A 21,004-nucleotide genomic window follows, 5' to 3' on the forward strand; every position below is an offset into this window, starting at 1 on the left:
CATTCAGCTGCTGCATGGGCTCAAGGAGGCAACATATTCAGCTGCTGCATGGGCTCAAGGAAGCATCATATTCAGCTGCTGCATGGGCTCAAGGAGGCATCATATTCAGCTGCTGCATGGGCTCAAGGAGGCATCATATTCAGCTGCTACATGGGCTCAAGTAGGCAACACATTCAGGTACTGCATGGGCTCAAGGAGGCAACATATTCAGCTGCTGCATGGGCTCAAGGAAGCATCATATTCAGCTGCTGCATGGGCTCAGGGAGGCATCATATTCAGCTGCTGCATGGGCTCAAGGAGGCAACACATTCAGCTGCTGCATGGGCTCAAGGAGGCATCACATTCAGCTGCTGCATGGGCTCAAGGAAGCAACACATTCAGCTGCTGCATGGGCTCAAGGAAGCAACACATTCAGCTGCTGCTTGGGCTCAAGGAGGCAACATATTCATCTGCTGCATGGGCTCAAGGAGGCATCACATTCAGCTGCTGCATGGGCTCAAGGAGGCATCATATTCAGCTGCTGCTTGGGCTCAAGGAGGCATCATATTCAGCTGCTGCATGGGATCAAGGAGGTATCACATTCAGCTGCTGCATGGGCTCAAGGAGGCAACATATTCAGCTGCTGCATGGGCTCAAGGAAGCATCATATTCAGCTGCTGCATGGGCTCAATGAGGCATCATATTCAGCTGCTGCATGGGCTCAAGGAGGCATCATATTCAGCTGCTGCATGGGCTCAAGGAGGCAACACATTCAGCTGCTGCATGGGCTCAAGGAGGCATCAAATTCAGCTGCTGCATGGGCTCAAGGAGGCATCATATTCAGCTGCTGCATGGGCTCAAGGAGTCAACACATTCAGCTGCTGCATGGGCTAAAGGAGGCATCATATTCAGCTGCTGCATGGGCTCAAGGAGGCAACATATTCAGCTGCTGCATGGGCTCAAGGAAGCATCATATTCAGCTGCTGCATGGGCTCAAGGAGGCATCATATTCAGCTGCTGCTTGGGCTCAATGAAGCATCATATTAATCTGCTGCATGGGCTCAAGGAGGAAACACGTTCAGCTGCTGCATGGGCTCAAGGAGGCATCATATTCAGCTGCTGCATGGGCTCAAGGAGGCAACACATTCAGCTGCTGCATGGGCTCAAGGAGGCATCATATTCAGCTGCTGCATGGGCTCAAGGAGTCAACACGTTCAGCTGCTGCATGGGCTCAAGGAGGCATCACATTCAGCTGCTGCATGGGCTCAAGGAGGCATCATATTCAGCTGCTGCTTGGGCTCAATGAAGCATCATATTAATCTGCTGCATGGGCTCAAGGAGGAAACACGTTCAGCTGCTGCATGGGCTCAAGGAGGCATCATATTCAGCTGCTGCATGGGCTCAAGGAAGCAACACATTCAGCTGCTGCATGGGCTCAAGGAAACAACAAATTCAGCTGCTGCATGGGCTCAAGGATGCAGCACATTCAGCTGCTGCATGGGCTCAAGGATGCATCATATTCAGCTGCTGCATGGGCTCAAGGAGTCATCATATTCAGCTGCTGCATGGGCTCAAGGAGGCATCATATTCAGATGCTGCATGGGTTCAAGGAGGCATCATATTCAGCTGCTGCATGGGCTCAAGAAGGCAACATATTCAGCTGTTGCATGGGCTCAAGGAAGCAACACATTCAGCTGCTGCATGGGCTCAAAGAAGCAACACATTCAGCTGCTGCATGGGCTCAAGGAGGCAACACATTCAGCTGCTGCATGGGCTCAAGGAAGCAACACATTCAGCTGCTGCATGGGATCAAGGAGGCATCACATTCAGGTGTTTCATGGGCTCAAGGAAGCAACACATTCAGCTGCTGCATGGGCTCAAGGAACCGGCACATTCAGTTGCTGCATGGGCTCAAGGAAGCAACACATTCAGCTGCTGTATGGGATCAAGGAGGCAACACATTCAGCTGCTGCATGGGCTCAAGGAGGCAACACATTCAGCTGCTGCATGGGCTCAAGGAGGCATCATATTCAGCTGCTGCATGGGCTCAAGGAAGCAACACATTCAGCTTCTGCATGGGCTCAAAGAAGCAACACATTCAGCTGCTGCATGGGCTCAAGGAGGCATCACATTCAGCTGCTGCATGGGCTCAAGGAGGCAACACATTCAGCTGCTGCATGGGCTCAAGGAGGCAACACATTCAGCTGCTGCATGGGCTCAAGGAAGAATCATATTCAGCTGCTGCATGGGCTCAAGGAGGCATCATATTCAGCTGCTGCATGGGTTCAAGGAGGCATCATATTCAGCTGCTGCATGGGCTCAAGGAGGCAACATATTCAGCTGCTGCATGGGCTCAAGGAAGCAACACATTCAGCTGCTGCATGGGCTCAAGGAAGCAACACATTCAGCTGCTGCATGGGCTCAAGGAGGCAACACATTCAGCTGCTGCATGGGCTCAAGGAAACATCACATTCAGCTGCTGCTTGGGCTCAAGGAGTCAACACATTCAGCTGCTGCATGGGCTAAAGGAGGCATCATATTCAGCTGCTGCATGGGCTCAAGGAGGCAACATATTCAGCTGCTGCATGGGCTCAAGGAAGCATCATATTCAGCTGCTGCATGGGCTCAAGGAGGCATCATATTCAGCTGCTGCTTGGGCTCAATGAAGCATCATATTAATCTGCTGCATGGGCTCAAGGAGGAAACACGTTCAGCTGCTGCATGGGCTCAAGGAGGCATCATATTCAGCTGCTGCATGGGCTCAAGGAGGCAACACATTCAGCTGCTGCATGGGCTCAAGGAGGCATCATATTCAGCTGCTGCATGGGCTCAAGGAGTCAACACGTTCAGCTGCTGCATGGGCTCAAGGAGGCATCACATTCAGCTGCTGCATGGGCTCAAGGAGGCATCATATTCAGCTGCTGCTTGGGCTCAATGAAGCATCATATTAATCTGCTGCATGGGCTCAAGGAGGAAACACGTTCAGCTGCTGCATGGGCTCAAGGAGGCATCATATTCAGCTGCTGCATGGGCTCAAGGAAGCAACACATTCAGCTGCTGCATGGGCTCAAGGAAACAACAAATTCAGCTGCTGCATGGGCTCAAGGATGCAGCACATTCAGCTGCTGCATGGGCTCAAGGATGCATCATATTCAGCTGCTGCATGGGCTCAAGGAGTCATCATATTCAGCTGCTGCATGGGCTCAAGGAGGCATCATATTCAGATGCTGCATGGGTTCAAGGAGGCATCATATTCAGCTGCTGCATGGGCTCAAGAAGGCAACATATTCAGCTGTTGCATGGGCTCAAGGAAGCAACACATTCAGCTGCTGCATGGGCTCAAAGAAGCAACACATTCAGCTGCTGCATGGGCTCAAGGAGGCAACACATTCAGCTGCTGCATGGGCTCAAGGAAGCAACACATTCAGCTGCTGCATGGGATCAAGGAGGCATCACATTCAGGTGTTTCATGGGCTCAAGGAAGCAACACATTCAGCTGCTGCATGGGCTCAAGGAACCGGCACATTCAGTTGCTGCATGGGCTCAAGGAGGCAACACATTCAGCTGCTGCATGGGCTCAAGGAGGCAACACATTCAGCTGCTGCATGGGCTCAAGGAAACATCACATTCAGCTGCTGCTTGGGCTCAAGGAGTCAACACATTCAGCTGCTGCATGGGCTAAAGGAGGCATCATATTCAGCTGCTGCATGGGCTCAAGGAGGCAACATATTCAGCTGCTGCATGGGCTCAAGGAAGCATCATATTCAGCTGCTGCATGGGCTCAAGGAGGCATCATATTCAGCTGCTGCTTGGGCTCAATGAAGCATCATATTAATCTGCTGCATGGGCTCAAGGAGGAAACACGTTCAGCTGCTGCATGGGCTCAAGGAGGCATCATATTCAGCTGCTGCATGGGCTCAAGGAGGCAACACATTCAGCTGCTGCATGGGCTCAAGGAGGCATCATATTCAGCTGCTGCATGGGCTCAAGGAGTCAACACGTTCAGCTGCTGCATGGGCTCAAGGAGGCATCACATTCAGCTGCTGCATGGGCTCAAGGAGGCATCATATTCAGCTGCTGCTTGGGCTCAATGAAGCATCATATTAATCTGCTGCATGGGCTCAAGGAGGAAACACGTTCAGCTGCTGCATGGGCTCAAGGAGGCATCATATTCAGCTGCTGCATGGGCTCAAGGAAGCAACACATTCAGCTGCTGCATGGGCTCAAGGAAACAACAAATTCAGCTGCTGCATGGGCTCAAGGATGCAGCACATTCAGCTGCTGCATGGGCTCAAGGATGCATCATATTCAGCTGCTGCATGGGCTCAAGGAGTCATCATATTCAGCTGCTGCATGGGCTCAAGGAGGCATCATATTCAGATGCTGCATGGGTTCAAGGAGGCATCATATTCAGCTGCTGCATGGGCTCAAGAAGGCAACATATTCAGCTGTTGCATGGGCTCAAGGAAGCAACACATTCAGCTGCTGCATGGGCTCAAAGAAGCAACACATTCAGCTGCTGCATGGGCTCAAGGAGGCAACACATTCAGCTGCTGCATGGGCTCAAGGAAGCAACACATTCAGCTGCTGCATGGGATCAAGGAGGCATCACATTCAGGTGTTTCATGGGCTCAAGGAAGCAACACATTCAGCTGCTGCATGGGCTCAAGGAACCGGCACATTCAGTTGCTGCATGGGCTCAAGGAAGCAACACATTCAGCTGCTGTATGGGATCAAGGAGGCAACACATTCAGCTGCTGCATGGGCTCAAGGAGGCAACACATTCAGCTGCTGCATGGGCTCAAGGAGGCATCATATTCAGCTGCTGCATGGGCTCAAGGAAGCAACACATTCAGCTTCTGCATGGGCTCAAAGAAGCAACACATTCAGCTGCTGCATGGGCTCAAGGAGGCATCACATTCAGCTGCTGCATGGGCTCAAGGAGGCAACACATTCAGCTGCTGCATGGGCTCAAGGAGGCAACACATTCAGCTGCTGCATGGGCTCAAGGAAGAATCATATTCAGCTGCTGCATGGGCTCAAGGAGGCATCATATTCAGCTGCTGCATGGGTTCAAGGAGGCATCATATTCAGCTGCTGCATGGGCTCAAGGAGGCAACATATTCAGCTGCTGCATGGGCTCAAGGAAGCAACACATTCAGCTGCTGCATGGGCTCAAGGAAGCAACACATTCAGCTGCTGCATGGGCTCAAGGAGGCAACACATTCAGCTGCTGCATGGGCTCAAGGAAACATCACATTCAGCTGCTGCTTGGGCTCAAGGAAGCAACACATTCTGCTGCTGCATGGGCTCACGGAAGCAACACATTCAGCTGCTGCATGGGCTCAAGGAAGCATCACATTCAGCTGCTGCATGGGCTCAAGGAGGCATCACATTCAGGTGTTTCATGGGCTCAAGGAAGCAACACACTCAGTTGCTGCATGGGCTCAAGGAGGCATCACATTCAGCTGCTGCATGGGGTCAAGGGAGCAACACATTCAGCTGCTGCATGGGCTCAAGGAAGCAACACATTCAGCTGCTGCATGGGCTCAAGGAAGCAGCACATTCAGCTGCTGCATGGGCTCAAGGAGGCATCATATTCAGCTGCTGCATGGGCTCAAGGAAGCATCACATTCAGCTGCTGCTTGGGCTCAAGGAGGCATCACATTCAGCTGCTGCATGGGCTCAAGGAAGCAACACATTCAGCTGCTGCATGGGCTCAAGGAGGCATCACATTCAGGTGTTTCATGGGCTCAAGGAAGCAACACATTCAGCTGCTGCATGGGCTCAAGGAACCGGCACATTCAGTTGCTGCATGGGCTCAAGGAAGCAACACATTCAGCTGCTGCATGGGATCAAGGAGGCAACACATTCAGCTGCTGCATGGGCTCAAGGAGGCAACACATTCAGCTGCTGCATGGGCTCAAGGAGGCAACACATTCAGCTGCTGCATGGGCTCAAGGAAGCAACACATTCAGCTTCTGCATGGGCTCAAAGAAGCAACACATTCAGCTGCTGCATGGGCTCAAGGAGACATCACATTCAGCTGCTGCATGGGCTCAAGGAGGCAACACATTCAGCTGCTGCATGGGCTCAAGGAGGCAACACATTCAGCTGCTGCATGGGCTCAAGGAGAGATCACATTCAGCTGCTGCATGGGCTCAATGAGGCATCACATTCAGCTGCTGCATGGGCTCAGGGAGGCATCATATTCAGCTGCTGCATGGGCTCAAGGAGGCAACACATTCAGCTGCTGCGTGTGCTCAAGGAAGCAACACATTCAGCTTCTGCATGGGCTCAAGGAAGCAACACATTCAGCTGCTGCATGGGCTCAATGAGGCATCACATTCAGCTGCTGCATGGGCTCAAGGAGGCAACACATTCAGCTGCTGCATGGGCTCAAGGAGGAATCATATTCAGCTGCTGCATGGGCTCAAGGAGGCATCATATTCAGCTGCTGCATGGGTTCAAGGAGGCATCATATTCAGCTGCTGCATGGGCTCAAGGAAGCAGCACATTCAGCTGCTGCATGGGCTGAAGGAGGCATCATATTCAGCTGCTGTATGGGCTCAAGGAAGCATCACATTCAGCTGCTGCTTGGGCTCAAGGAGGCATCACATTCAGCTGCTGCATGGGCTCAAGGAAGCAACACATTCAGCTGCTGCATGGGCTCAAGGAGGCATCACATTCAGGTGTTTCATGGGCTCAAGGAAGCAACACATTCAGCTGCTGCATGGGCTCAAGGAACCGGCACATTCAGTTGCTGCATGGGCTCAAGGAAGCATCACATTCAGCTGCTGCATGGGCTCAAGGAGGCATCACATTCAGGTGTTTCATGGGCTCAAGGAAGCAACACATTCAGCTGCTGCATGGGCTCAAGGAACCGGCACATTCAGTTGCTGCATGGGCTCAAGGAAGCAATACATTCAGCTGCTGCATGGGCTCAAGGATGCATCATATTCAGCTGCTGCATGGGCTCAAGGAAGCATCACATTCAGCTGCTGCATGGGCTCAAGGAAGCAACACACTCAGTTGCTGCATGGGCTCAAGGAGGCAGCACATTCAGCTGCTGCATGGGGTCAAGGGAGCAACACATTCAGCTGCTGCATGGGCTAGAGGAAGCAACACATTCAGCTGCTGCATGGGCTCAAGGAAGCAGCACATTCAGCTGCTGCATGGGCTCAAGGAGGCATCATATTCAGCTGCTGCATGGGCTCAAGGAAGCATCACATTCAGCTGCTGCTTGGGCTCAAGGAGGCATCACATTCAGCTGCTGCATGGGCTCAAGGAAGCAACACATTCAGCTGCTGCATGGGCTCAAGGAGGCATCACATTCAGGTGTTTCATGGGCTCAAGGAAGCAACACATTCAGCTGCTGCATGGGCTCAAGGAACCGGCACATTCAGTTGCTGCATGGGCTCAAGGAAGCAACACATTCAGCTGCTGCATGGGATCAAGGAGGCAACACATTCAGCTGCTGCATGGGCTCAAGGAGGCAACACATTCAGCTGCTGCATGGGCTCAAGGAGGCAACACATTCAGCTGCTGCATGGGCTCAAGGAAGCAACACATTCAGCTTCTGCATGGGCTCAAAGAAGCAACACATTCAGCTGCTGCATGGGCTCAAGGAGACATCACATTCAGCTGCTGCATGGGCTCAAGGAGGCAACACATTCAGCTGCTGCATGGGCTCAAGGAGGCAACACATTCAGCTGCTGCATGGGCTCAAGGAGAGATCACATTCAGCTGCTGCATGGGCTCAATGAGGCATCACATTCAGCTGCTGCATGGGCTCAGGGAGGCATCATATTCAGCTGCTGCATGGGCTCAAGGAGGCAACACATTCAGCTGCTGCATGGGCTCAAGGAAGCAACACATTCAGCTGCTGCATGGGCTCAATGAGGCATCACATTCAGCTGCTGCATGGGCTCAAGGAGGCAACACATTCAGCTGCTGCATGGGCTCAAGGAGGAATCATATTCAGCTGCTGCATGGGCTCAAGGAGGCATCATATTCAGCTGCTGCATGGGTTCAAGGAGGCATCATATTCAGCTGCTGCATGGGCTCAAGGAGGCGACATATTCAGCTGCTGCATGGGCTCAAGGAAGCAACACATTCAGCTGCTGCATGGGCTCAAAGAAGCAACACATTCAGCTGCTGCATGGGCTCAAGGAGGCAACACATTCAGCTGCTGCATGGGCTCAAGGAAGCATCACATTCAGCTGCTGCATGGGCTCAAGGAAGCAACACATTCAGCTGCTGCATGGGCTCAAGGAAGCAACACATTCAGCTGCTGCATGGGCTCAAGGAAGCAACACATTCAGCTGCTGCATGGGCTCAAGGAAGCAACACATTCAGCTGCTGCATGGGCTCAAGGAGGCAACACATTCAGCTGCTGCATGGGCTCAAGGAAGCAACACATTCAGCTTCTGCATGGGCTCAAAGAAGCAACACATTCAGCTGCTGCATGGGCTCAAGGAGGCATCACATTCAGCTGCTGCATGGGCTCAAGGAGAGATCACATTCAGCTGCTGCATGGGCTCAATGAGGCATCACATTCAGCTGCTGCATGGGCTCAAGGAGGCATCATATTCAGCTGCTGCATGGGCTCAAGGAGGCTTCATATTCAGCTGCTGCATGGGCTCAAGGAGGCAACACATTCAGCTGCTGCGTGGGATCAAGGAAGCAACACATTCAGCTGCTGCATGGGATCAAGGAGGTAACACATTCAGCTGCTGCATGGGCTCAAGGAGGCAACATATTCAGCTGCTGCATGGGCTCAAGGAAGCATCATATTCAGCTGCTGCATGGGCTCAAGGAGGCATCATATTCAGCTGCTGCATGGGCTCAAGGAGGCATCATATTCAGCTGCTACATGGGCTCAAGTAGGCAACACATTCAGGTACTGCATGGGCTCAAGGAGGCAACATATTCAGCTGCTGCATGGGCTCAAGGAAGCATCATATTCAGCTGCTGCATGGGCTCAGGGAGGCATCATATTCAGCTGCTGCATGGGCTCAAGGAGGCAACACATTCAGCTGCTGCATGGGCTCAAGGAGGCATCACATTCAGCTGCTGCATGGGCTCAAGGAAGCAACACATTCAGCTGCTGCATGGGCTCAAGGAAGCAACACATTCAGCTGCTGCTTGGGCTCAAGGAGGCAAAATATTCATCTGCTGCATGGGCTCAAGGAGGCATCACATTCAGCTGCTGCATGGGCTCAAGGAGGCATCATATTCAGCTGCTGCTTGGGCTCAAGGAGGCATCATATTCAGCTGCTGCATGGGATCAAGGAGGCATCACATTCAGCTGCTGCATGGGCTCAAGGAGGCAACATATTCAGCTGCTGCATGGGCTCAAGGAAGCGTCATATTCAGCTGCTGCATGGGCTCAAGGAGGCATCATATTCAGCTGCTGCATGGGCTCAAGGAGGCATCATATTCAGCTGCTGCATGGGCTCAAGGAGGCAACACATTCAGCTGCTGCATGGGCTCAAGGAGGCATCAAATTCAGCTGCTGCATGGGCTCAAGGAGGCATCATATTCAGCTGCTGCATGGGCTCAAGGAGTCAACACATTCAGCTGCTGCATGGGCTAAAGAAGGCATCATATTCACCTGCTGCATGGGCTCAAGGAGGCAACATATTCAGCTGCTGCATGGGCTCAAGGAAGCATCATATTCAGCTGCTGCATGGGCTCAAGGAGGCATCATATTCAGCTGTTGCATGGGCTCAAGGAGGCATCATATTCAGCTGCTGCATGGGCTCAAGGAGGCAACACATTCAGCTGCTGCATGGGCTCAAGGAGGCATCATATTCAGCTGCTGCATGGGCTCAAGGAGTCAACACGTTCAGCTGCTGCATGGGCTCAAGGAGGCATCACATTCAGCTGCTGCATGGGCTCAAGGAGGCATCATATTCAGCTGCTGCTTGGGCTCAATGAAGCATCATATTAATCTGCTGCATGGGCTCAAGGAGGCAACACGTTCAGCTGCTGCATGGGCTCAAGGAGGCATCATATTCAGCTGCTGCATGGGCTCAAGGAGTCAACACATTCAGCTGCTGCATGGGCTAAAGGAGGCATCATATTCAGCTGCTGCATGGGCTCAAGGAGGCAACATATTCAGCTGCTGCATGGGCTCAAGGAAGCATCATATTCAGCTGCTGCATGGGCTCAAGGAGGCATCATATTCAGCTGTTGCATGGGCTCAAGGAGGCATCATATTCAGCTACTGCATGGGCTCAAGGAGGCAACACATTCAGCTGCTGCCTGGGCTCAAGGAGGCATCATATTCAGCTGCTGCATGGGCTCAAGGAGTCAACACATTCAGCTGCTGCATGGGCTCAAGGAGGCATCACATTCAGCTGCTGCATGGGCTCAAGGAAGCAACACATTCAGCTGCTGCATGGGCTCAAGGAATTCAACACATTCAGCTGCTGCTTGGGCTCAATGAGGCAACATATTCATCTGCTGCATGGGCTCAAGGAGGCATCACATTCAGCTGCTGCATGGGCTCAAGGAGGCATCATATTCAGCTGCTGCTTGGGCTCAATGAAGCATCATATTAATCTGCTGCATGGGCTCAAGGAGGCAACACGTTCAGCTGCTGCATGGGCTCAATGAAGCATCATTAGTCTTACTCCAAGGCTCTAACCAATCTGTCATTGTTGTCATATAGACCCATTTTCCAGACGTTCTTTCACAGAAAGTGCCACTTGTCTGTAGCAGGAGTTGTTCCTGACCATGTGACTTGGCTTGGATAAACTTTTCAGGTCAGGTTACACGGTTAAAAGAAACTCCAGATCCTAAATGTGAATATGGTTGACCATTTTCTGTCTTTGTTTTGACAGACTTGTCTCTTTAAAATGTCCTAACCTAATTTGATTGTAGACCCCCTTGGATAGTTTCAGTCTAGCCACACATGGAATGTGAATATGAGAAAGTATCATAAGATTGTCTTTGTCATTTAGAGATGCAATCTACACATATATTGCATATTTTGTAATATGGTTTAAGTATGTTGTGATTGTTGTCTGAAGGGATGAGTCAAATCAATAGTGAAAAAGAGAGAAATGGAGAGAGAGAAAGAGAGGGAGAGAGAGAGAGAGGGAGAGAAAGAGAGAGAGAGATAGAGATAGAGGGCGAGGGAGAGAGAGGGCGAGGGAGAGAAAGAGAGAGAGAGAGAGAGAGAGAGAGAACAGAGCAACAGAGAAACAAACGGACTGACAAAGAGAAGAATACAGAGTAACAAATAGAGAGAAAAAAAACAGCGAGAAAGAAACAGAGAAAGAGAGCGAGTTTATCTATAGCAAGGCTGGCATTCCACCAGCTTTCACCATGCCAACCCTCTACGGGGGCCAATCTCTCTACTGTGTTACACACACACTCCCGCTGAGAACACTCAGCATCCACCCCTCCATGTGTAGGATAATCCTCCATACCCCCAGCCAGAAATACATGCGCTCATCAAATACATATTTTGAAGGCTCGGCACAAGGGAACAGACAGGGAACAGACACATACCATGTGCTTGTACATCAAGAACATAAACTAGCCGAGAGAGAGAGAGAGAGAGAGAGAGAGAGAGAGAGAGAGAGAGAGAGAGAGAGAGAGAGAGAGAGAGAGAGAGAGAGAGAGAGAGAGAGAGAGAGAGAGAGAGAGAGAGAGAGAGAGAGAGAGAGAGAGAGAGAGAGAGAGAGAGGCTTCACACTTTGTATACCTTGTATTTGAGAGTAATTGGATGTGCGTACTAATACCACTATACTTCTGAATTGTTTCATTAGCCGTCTCCGTCAGTGTTGTGCTAATGCAAAAGGTGGAGTTACAAAGTAATTGCCACCACTTTCAGAGTAACTAGTAGAAACATCAGCACAAACCCTTCAGCCTTGATAGGTGACTTGATGATGAACTTAATGGTGATGATGAAGAGAGACGCAAAGAGGCACCGGCCGGGGAAAGGACCTCTCGGGAGGTCCGGGCAGGGAGAGGGCCTCTCAGGAGGTCCGGGCAGGGAGAGGAACTCTCAGGAGGTCCGGGCAGGGAGAGGAACTCTCAGGAGGTCCGGGCAGGGAGAGGGACTCTCAGAAGGTCCGGGTAGGGAGAGGAACTCTCGGGAGGTCCGGGCAGGGAGAGGAACTCTCGGGAGGTCCGGGCAGGGAGAGGAACTCTCGGGAGGTCCGGGCAGGGAGAGGAACTCTCGGGAGGTCCGGGCAGGGAGAGGACCTCTCAGGAGGTCCGGGCAGGGAGAGGGACTCTCAGGAGGTCCGGGCAGGGAGAGGGACTCTCAGGAGGTCCGGGCAGGGAGAGGGACTCTCAGAAGGTCCGGGCAGGGAGAGGGACTCTCTGGAGGTCCGGGCAGGGAGAGGACCTCTCGGGAGGTCCGGGCAGGGAGAGGACCTCTCAGGAGGTCCGGGCAGGGAGAGGGACTCTCAGGAGGTCCGGGCAGGGAGAGGACCTCTCGGGAGGTCCGGGCAGGGAGAGGAACTCTCGGGAAGTCCGGGCAGGGAGAGGAACTCTCAGGAGGTCCGAGCAGGGAGAGGAACTCTCGGGAGGTCCGGGCAGGGAGAGGAACTCTCGGGAGGTCCGGGCAGGGAGAGGAACTCTCGGGAGGTCCGGGCAGGGAGAGGGACTCTCGGGAGGTCCGGGCAGGGAGAGGGACTCTCAGGAGGTCCGGGCAGGGAGAGGGACTCTCAGGAGGTCCGGGCAGGGAGAGGGACTCTCAGGAGGTCCGGGCAGGGAGAGGGACTCTCAGGAGGTCCGGGCAGGGAGAGGACCTCTCGGGAGGTCCGGGCAGGGAGAGGGACTCTCAGGAGGTCCGGGCAGGGAGAGGGACTCTCAGGAGGTCCGGGCAGGGAGAGGAACTCTCAGGAGGTCTGGGAGAGAGGTTAGGGGGAGCGACAACGTTCCCCTAAGGTGTAATTATTGAGGAACAGAGGAACAGAACACTGAGAAGGTTCCTCTCCAGGAATACAAACACACACACACACACACGCTGAACACACACGCTGAACACAAACACACACACGCTGAACACAAACACACACACACGGTGAAAACACACGGTGAACACAAACACACACACGGTGAACACAAACACACACACACACGGTGAACACAAACACACACACACGGTGAAAACACACGGTGAACACAAACACACACACGGGGAACAAAAACACACACACACACGGTGAACACAAACACACACACACGGTGAAAACACACGGTGAACACAAACACACACACGGGGAACAAAAACACACACACACACGGTGAACACAAACACACACACACGGTGAAAACACACGGTGAACACAAACACACACACGGGGAACACAAACACACACACACACGGTGAACACAAACACACACACACGGTGAAAACACACGGTGAACACAAACACACACACGGGGAACAAAAACACACACACACGGTGAACACAAACACACACACACGGTGAAAACACACGGTGAACACAAACACACACACGGGGAACAAAAACATACACACACACGGTGAACACAAACACACACACACACGGTGAACACAAACACACACACGCTGAACACAAACACACACACACGGGGAACAAAAACACACACACACGGTGAAAACAAACACACACACGCTGAACACAAACACACACACACACGGTGAACACAAACACACACACACACGGTGAACACAAACACACACACGCTGAACACAAACACACACACATGGGGAACACAAACACACACACGCACGCTGAACACAAACACACACACAAGAAGGTCATTAATAAGACATCAAGCCGGCCCAGACAGAACAACAGCAACAGAAACAAACACAACAATGTCAGAGGAAGGACCATGTTAGAACACTGCTGTGCAGTGACGATGTTAAGGCCTGATGAACACAGGCTTTAAACAACACCGTAGACACCATGTCAACACGGTGCCTGGACTTTAAACAACACCGTAGACACCATGTCAACACGGTGCCTGGACTTTAAACAACACTGTAGACACCATGTCAACACGGTGCCTGGACTTTAAACAACACTGTAGACACCATGTCAACACGGTGCCTGGACTTTAAACAACACCGTAGACACCATGTCAACACGGTGCCTGGACTTTAAACAACACCGTAGACACCATGTCAACACGGTGCCTGGACTTTAAACAACACCGTAGACACCATGTCAACACGGTGCCTGGACTTTAAACAACACCGTAGACACCATGTCAACACGGTGCCTGGACTTTAAACAACACCGTAGACACCATGTCAACACGGTGCCTGGACTTTAAACAACACCGTAGACACCATGTCAACACGGTGCCTGGACTTTAAACAACACCGTAGACACCATGTCAACACGGTGCCTGGACTTTAAACAACACCGTAGACACCATGTCAACACGGTGCCTGGACTTTAAACAACACCGTAGACACCATGTCAACACGGTGCCTGGACTTTAAACAACACCGTAGACACCATGTCAACACGGTGCCTGGACTTTAAACAACACCGTAGACACCATGTCAACACGGTGCTTGGACTTTTGCATTCGCTCTCTATAAGTCACCCTTTACGTGACTGGTTATCTGCCTGTGGAGGACAAGTGACAGGCAGCACACACCTCCTCTCTGTTCCACCGGGACTGAGAGATACAGGACCCCCCCCATACCTCCTATTAAAAAGGACCCTGTGAGTCTTCTTGTAACGGGTGTCGTAATCCTCCTCCTCAAACGAGGAGAGGAGAGAAGGATCGAAAGACCAAAATGCAGCGGGTTGTGAATACATAATGAATTTTAATAAACAAGACGAAACTAAACACACGAAGAACACTTGATACTTTACAAAACAACAAAACGAAGTAAACAGACATGGACACGAACTTACATACAACGTGAAGAACGCACGAACAGGAACAGACTACAAATACCTAACGACAATGAAACAGTCCCGTATGGTGCGCACATACACTGACACGGAAGACAATCACCCACAAACAAACAGTGAGAACACCCTACCTTAATATGACTCTCAATTAGAGGAAAACACAAAACACCTGCCTCTAATTAAGAGCCATACCAGGCAACCCAAAACCAACATAGAAACAGAAAACATAGACTACCCACCCAAAACTCACGCCCTGACCATCACACACATACAAAACAACAGAAAACAGGTCAGGAACGTAACACTTCTCTTCTAAATTGTGTGAAATTGTTTATTTTCTAATGTTAGCCCATATCAGTGTATTTCAGTGTCTATGACTGCCATGTGGGTAAAACGTGAACTTTCACCTTGACATTGCGCCAATTTTTTCATTAATTGAAAAACAGAAGAAACATTATGGATCCTCAGAGGAGAAACTCAGTTTGACACAGCAGCTCCAGCCTTCATGCAGTTTTAAAACACACCACGGTGAGGCGACACTAGTATATGCCAATCTTTTGAAAATAACACATTATTTATTTATTTATTTACAGGCTCTACACTGAAGACTCCTAGATCCTGAACCTGTGTTATCAAGGAGCCCCCGTCCTCCTCCCAGCCCCCAAGCCCCCTGTGTGTGTATCCTCCTATACCGTGTGTGTGTGTGCGTGTGCGTGTGCGTGTGCGTGTGTGTGTGTGTGTGTGTGTGCGTGCGCACCCCTTGCCCTCCTTGTCCCACCCACCATCACGCCCCCCAGTCCACCATGCTGTGGACTGTTCCCCTAGCTCTGCTGGTTCTCCTCCTACTACAGACCCAGCTATGTGTCTGTCTACGGGGGCTCCGAGCAGCCGGCTCTTCCTCCTCTCGCTCTCGTAATGCCACCCAGCAGGGCCTACCTGGAGCCATCATCATTGGCGTGCGTAAAGGTGGGACCAGGGCCCTTCTAGAGATGCTCAACCTCCATCCGGACGTAGAGGTTGCCAAAGCTGAGGTAATGACAAACAGAAGCATCATCTACGTCATCATAACTTTGTTTGTAAAGCACTTTCACAATTTAGACTATCATCAAAGCTCTAATAAAATTAAAAGAGTTATGAAGCATAACAGAATGAAAGAACAAGATAAATCCTAGAACAGATACTTTACATTTGTGTGTACAATGAAAATACACAGTAAAAGACTAAATAAATACAATAACAATTGTATAAGACATTAAACAACAAACAAAAAACTTTTTATTAAGGTGCACTACTTCAACGTGGAAGAGCACTTCCGGCGGGGTCTGGCGTGGTACCGTGCCCAGATGCCCTTCACCCTGCCTGGACAGCTGACGGTGGAGAAGACCCCTGGATACTTTGCCTGTCCCCAGGTCCCAGTGCGGGTCTGGGAGATGAATCCTGCTGTACGACTACTGCTGATAGTCCGCGACCCCGCCGAGCGCCTCGTCTCCGACTATACCCAGGTCCTTCATAACCGTGTGACCCGCCACAAGCCCTACCAGCCTCTAGGTAGATAGCCAAGTTACCGAAAGGTTCAAGTTCTGGGCCGGGTGATGACAATGCGGGGACTGAACTAGCTATATTTGTGAGCCACATCAAACAAATGAACAATAAAGTATCCTATTCTATTATTAATACAGTATTATAATATTATTTTCTACTGTATTCTATTGTATTTTATTGTAGAGGAGTTGCTGCTCCGGCAGGGCCACATCGACCCGGCCTACAAGGCTCTGCAGAGGAGCCTGTATCACCAGCACCTGGCCCGCTGGCTGGATGTGTTCCCCAGGGAGCAGGTCCATGTGGTGGATGGAGAGGCCCTCATCAGACACCCCTTCCCGGAGCTCCGCAGGGCCGAGAGGTAACACAAAACCTAATGAGAGAGAGACAGAGAGAGAGAGGTCATGCAGCCAAATTAATGAACTAATTGAGGTGATTACCGTTTTCTAATCTATCCATTTAATCTATAGATTCCTGGACCTTCCCCCGCGCATTGCTCCCTCCAACTTCTACTTTAACACCACTAAGGGGTTCTACTGCCTCCTCTCTGCCGGGGGACATGACAAGTGTCTGGATGAGTCCAAGGGGAGGCCCCACGCTCCTCTCAGCTCACAGGCCTTCAGGAAGCTGTGTGGATACTTCAGAGAACCCAACAGGCTGTTCTTTGAGATGGTGGGGCGCTCCTTCAGCTGGTGTTGAACTGATTGGGACAGAGCACAGAGAGATAGAGAGGGGACATTGGAGATATTGGCCCGTAATAACAATATTTGTCCAAAATGTTACCTTATTACCAGTGTGATAATTCTGTCGGCTTGCTTTGTTGATTGATGGTCCTGTGAGGCTCAGTTGGTAGAGCATGATGCTTACAATTCCAAGATTGTGGGTTCAAGTCCCACTGGGGTCTGGTATGGGAAGAGAATGTATGCACTCACAACTGTGGATAGGAGTATCTGCTATATGACTAAAAATGATTGGTTGGATGTGTTTATTGATGGGTGAATGGGTGGATGAATCAGTTTAGGGTAGATGAGAGATGTGAGGACTACTGCTGCACACATAGGACTTTAGAGATCTCTATGTTTTAAATGTACTGTCAATGAGCTTTTCCAAGCCAGGCTGAAACCCTGGGAGTAAGCAGCATCCCAAGCAAAGACTGTATAAGATGACAAGCCCTCAATGAGGGACACACAGAATTACATGATGTGTATATTCAATATGGCTGCTCCACCCATCACAGATTAGAACCATGACTTGAATGCGAGACCATTCTAGTGATTCAATGTTTATGCTACGACCTGCTGGAGAACATGAACTGAAGTGCCCGTTCTGTGATACTGTATACCTGGTGGTCCTAATACTGCCTGATCATCACTCCTCCTGGTGCCTGTCACGTGAGCCTTTGCTTCCAGGGCTGAACACTGTCTGATGCACAAACTGCCATCAAATCAAGTGTCAGAAAGGAACTACAATAACCTGTATCATGAACAATCAGGACACATATATAACTCTTGAAATACAATATCTGTAGCTCCTGCTTCGTACTTTTGACGTTCATTAACATAAGTTCTACAACAGACCCTGTTAGAAGAAACAGATGAGTTCTACAACAGACACTGTTAGAAGAAACAGATGAGTTCTAGAACAGACACTGTTAGAAGAAACAGATGAGTTCTAGAACAGACACTGTTAGAAGAAACAGATTAGTTCTACAACAGACACTGTTAGAAGAAACAGATTAGTTCTAGAACAGACACTGTTAGAAGAAACAGATGAGTTCTAGAACAGACACTGTTAGAAGAAACAGATGAGTTCTACAACAGACACTGTTAGAAGAAACAGATGAGTTCTACAACAGACACTGTTAGAAGAAACAGATGAGTTCTACAACAGACACTGTTAGAAGAAACAGAATAGTTCTACAACAGACACTGTTAAAACCTCTTAAGGGTCGTCCCCTTTTTTTCAATTTTCATCGAAAATGACATACCCAAGTCTAACTGCCTGTAGCTCAGGCCCTGAAGCAAGGATATGCATATTCTTGGTAACATTTGAATGGAAACACTTTGAAGTTTGTGGAAATGTGAAAGAATGTAGGAGAATATAACACATTAGATCTGGTAAAAGATAATACAAAGAAAAAAAAATAGCTTTTTTGGTATTTTTTTTTGGTACCACCATCTTTGAAATGCAAGAGAAAGGCCATAATGTATTATTCCAGCCCAGGTGCAATTTACATTTTGGCCACTAGATGGCAGCAGTGTATGTGCAAAGTTTCCGACTGATCCAATGAACCATTGCATTTCTGTTCAAAATGTTGTATCAAGACTTCCCAAATGTGCCTAATTTGTTTATTAATAACTTTTCATGTTCAAAATTGTGCACTCTCCTCAAACAATAGCATGGTATTCTTTCACTGTAATAGCTACTGTAAATTGGACAGTGCAGTTAGACTAACAAGAATTTAAGCTTTCTGCCAATATCAGATATGTCTATGTCCTGGGAAATGTTCTTGTTTCTTACAACCTCATGCTAATCGCATTAGCCTATGTTAGCTCAACCTATCCCGCAGGGGACCCACCAATCCTGAAGAAGTTTTTAAAAGAAACAGATGAGTTCTAGAATGGACTCTGTTAGAATAAATGTATGAGTGTACAGAAGAATGTTTTGAAATGAGATTGGGGCTACTAGGAACTGATGCCACTCTTTGCACTATGAACTGACGCATAAATGCATAAAAGGTCAGTCTATACAGTATATGTGGAACTACTGTAGCAATATGAAGCTATTTCAAACTGTCTGACGTTTCAGACTGCTTACCATTTTCACTCAACTGTTTACCATTGTACAAAGTATGCAAAATAATGTCCTCATCTAGATAATTATGTTTGCTTCTAGTGTTATTGTGTTACTAGTGTTACTTTCCTATTTGACTTTCAAATGTTCAATAGAATTTTTTTTGGGGGGGGGGATTGTTGAATTTCGATTTTGAATTTTAAATTTCGATTTCAAGAACTTTGAGCTGTAATGTATTGTATGTATTGAACAATATTTAATAGAATAGGCTCCCTCAATAAACAATTATCTCCACTTAGCTAGGTGTGTGTGTGTGTGTGTGTGTGTGTGTGTGTGTGTGTGTGTGTGTGTGTGTGTGTGTGTGTGTGTGTGTGTGTGTGTGTGTGTGTGTGTGTGTGTGTGTGTGTGTGTGTGTGTGTGTGTGTGTGTGTTTGTGTGTGTGTGTGTGTGTGTGTGTGTGTGTGTGTGTGTGTGTGTGTGTGTGTGTGCTCCATCAGGGAAGTTTTTTAGCTGCTACACGAGCAGTGCAGAACAAAGGTAAAGTAAGACTCTTTATAAAGTGGTAATACTTCAAACACTCAAGCCTCACACGTTAAAATAATCCATCCACCTAACAGGTGTGACATATCAAGAAGCTGATTAAACAGCACGATCATTACACAGGTGCACCTTGTGCTGGGGACAATAGATGGCCAGAGCTGTTGCCAGAGAACTGAATGTTATTTTCTCTACTATAAGCCGCCTCCAACGTTGTTTTAGAGAATTTGGCAGTATGTCCAACCAGCCTCACAACCGCAGACCACATGTAACCACGCCAGCCCAGGACCTCCACATCCGGCTTCCTCATCTGCCGGAATATCTGAGACCAGCGACCTGGACAGCTGATTAAACCTAGGAGTATTTCTGTAATAAATCCATTGTGAAGGGAAAAACGTATTCTGATTGACTGGGCTGGCTCCCCAGTGGATGGGCCTATGCCCTCCCAGGCCCACCCATGACTGCGCCCATGTCCAGGAATGTGAAATCCACAGATTAGGGCCTAATGAATTGATTTCAATTGACTGATTTCCTTATATGAACTGTAACTCAGTAAAATCTTTGAAATTGTTGCATGTTGCGTTAATATTTTTGCTCAGTATACATTATCATATAGGCTCATATGATACAACGCACCCTATACGTGTGATCGTAGTCAAAGCACATTCTCTATGATTATTATTGCTAATGACAGTGTAGTCAATGTTCAAGTCATCTGAACTGTCCTACTGCACATCAGAGGAGTGCTAGTGCTTTGATAGTTGTCTCTGGTGTAACACTGGATAAACCTGTAGATAAACCTGTAGATAAACCTGTAGATAAACCTGTAGATAAACCTTTAGATAAACCTTTAGATAAACCTTTAGATAAACCTGTAGATAAACCTGTAGATAAACCTGTAGATAAACCTGTAGATACACCTGTAGATAAACCTGTAGATAAACCTGTAGATAAACCTTTAGATAAACCTTTAGATAAACCTGTAGATAAACCTTTAGATAAACCTTTAGATAAACCTTTAGATAAACCTTTAGATAAACCTGTAGATAAACCTGTAGATAAACCTGTAGATAAACCTTTAGATAAACCTGTAGATAAACCTGTAGATAAACCTTTAGATAAACCTGTAGATAAACCTGTAGATAAACCTGTAGATAAACCTGTAGATAAACCTTTAGATAAACCTGTAGATAAACCTGTAGATAAACCTTTAGATAAACCTGTAGATAAACCTGTAGATAAACCTTTAGATAAACCTGTAGATA

General features: G+C 49.1%; 1 protein-coding gene across 1 annotated transcript in view; it reads left to right on the top strand.

Moving 5' to 3' along the window:
• Positions 1-19,500, top strand: part of hs3st1l2 (heparan sulfate (glucosamine) 3-O-sulfotransferase 1-like 2) — a 47,178-nt gene extending 27,678 nt beyond the window's left edge. Inside the window, exons 2-5 of the mRNA XM_055887568.1 lie at positions 15,464-15,901; positions 16,154-16,418; positions 16,596-16,770; positions 16,880-19,500. Coding sequence (XP_055743543.1) covers positions 15,674-15,901; positions 16,154-16,418; positions 16,596-16,770; positions 16,880-17,108 — 897 coding nt within the window. The 5' untranslated portion in view covers positions 15,464-15,673 and the 3' untranslated portion in view covers positions 17,109-19,500. The remainder of the gene's footprint in view (positions 1-15,463; positions 15,902-16,153; positions 16,419-16,595; positions 16,771-16,879) is intronic.
• Positions 19,501-21,004: the final 1,504 nt, after the last annotated feature.

The sequence above is a fragment of the Salvelinus fontinalis genome, chromosome 28 (genome assembly GCF_029448725.1).
Source record: "Salvelinus fontinalis isolate EN_2023a chromosome 28, ASM2944872v1, whole genome shotgun sequence".
Classification (NCBI taxonomy): domain Eukaryota; kingdom Metazoa; phylum Chordata; class Actinopteri; order Salmoniformes; family Salmonidae; genus Salvelinus; species Salvelinus fontinalis.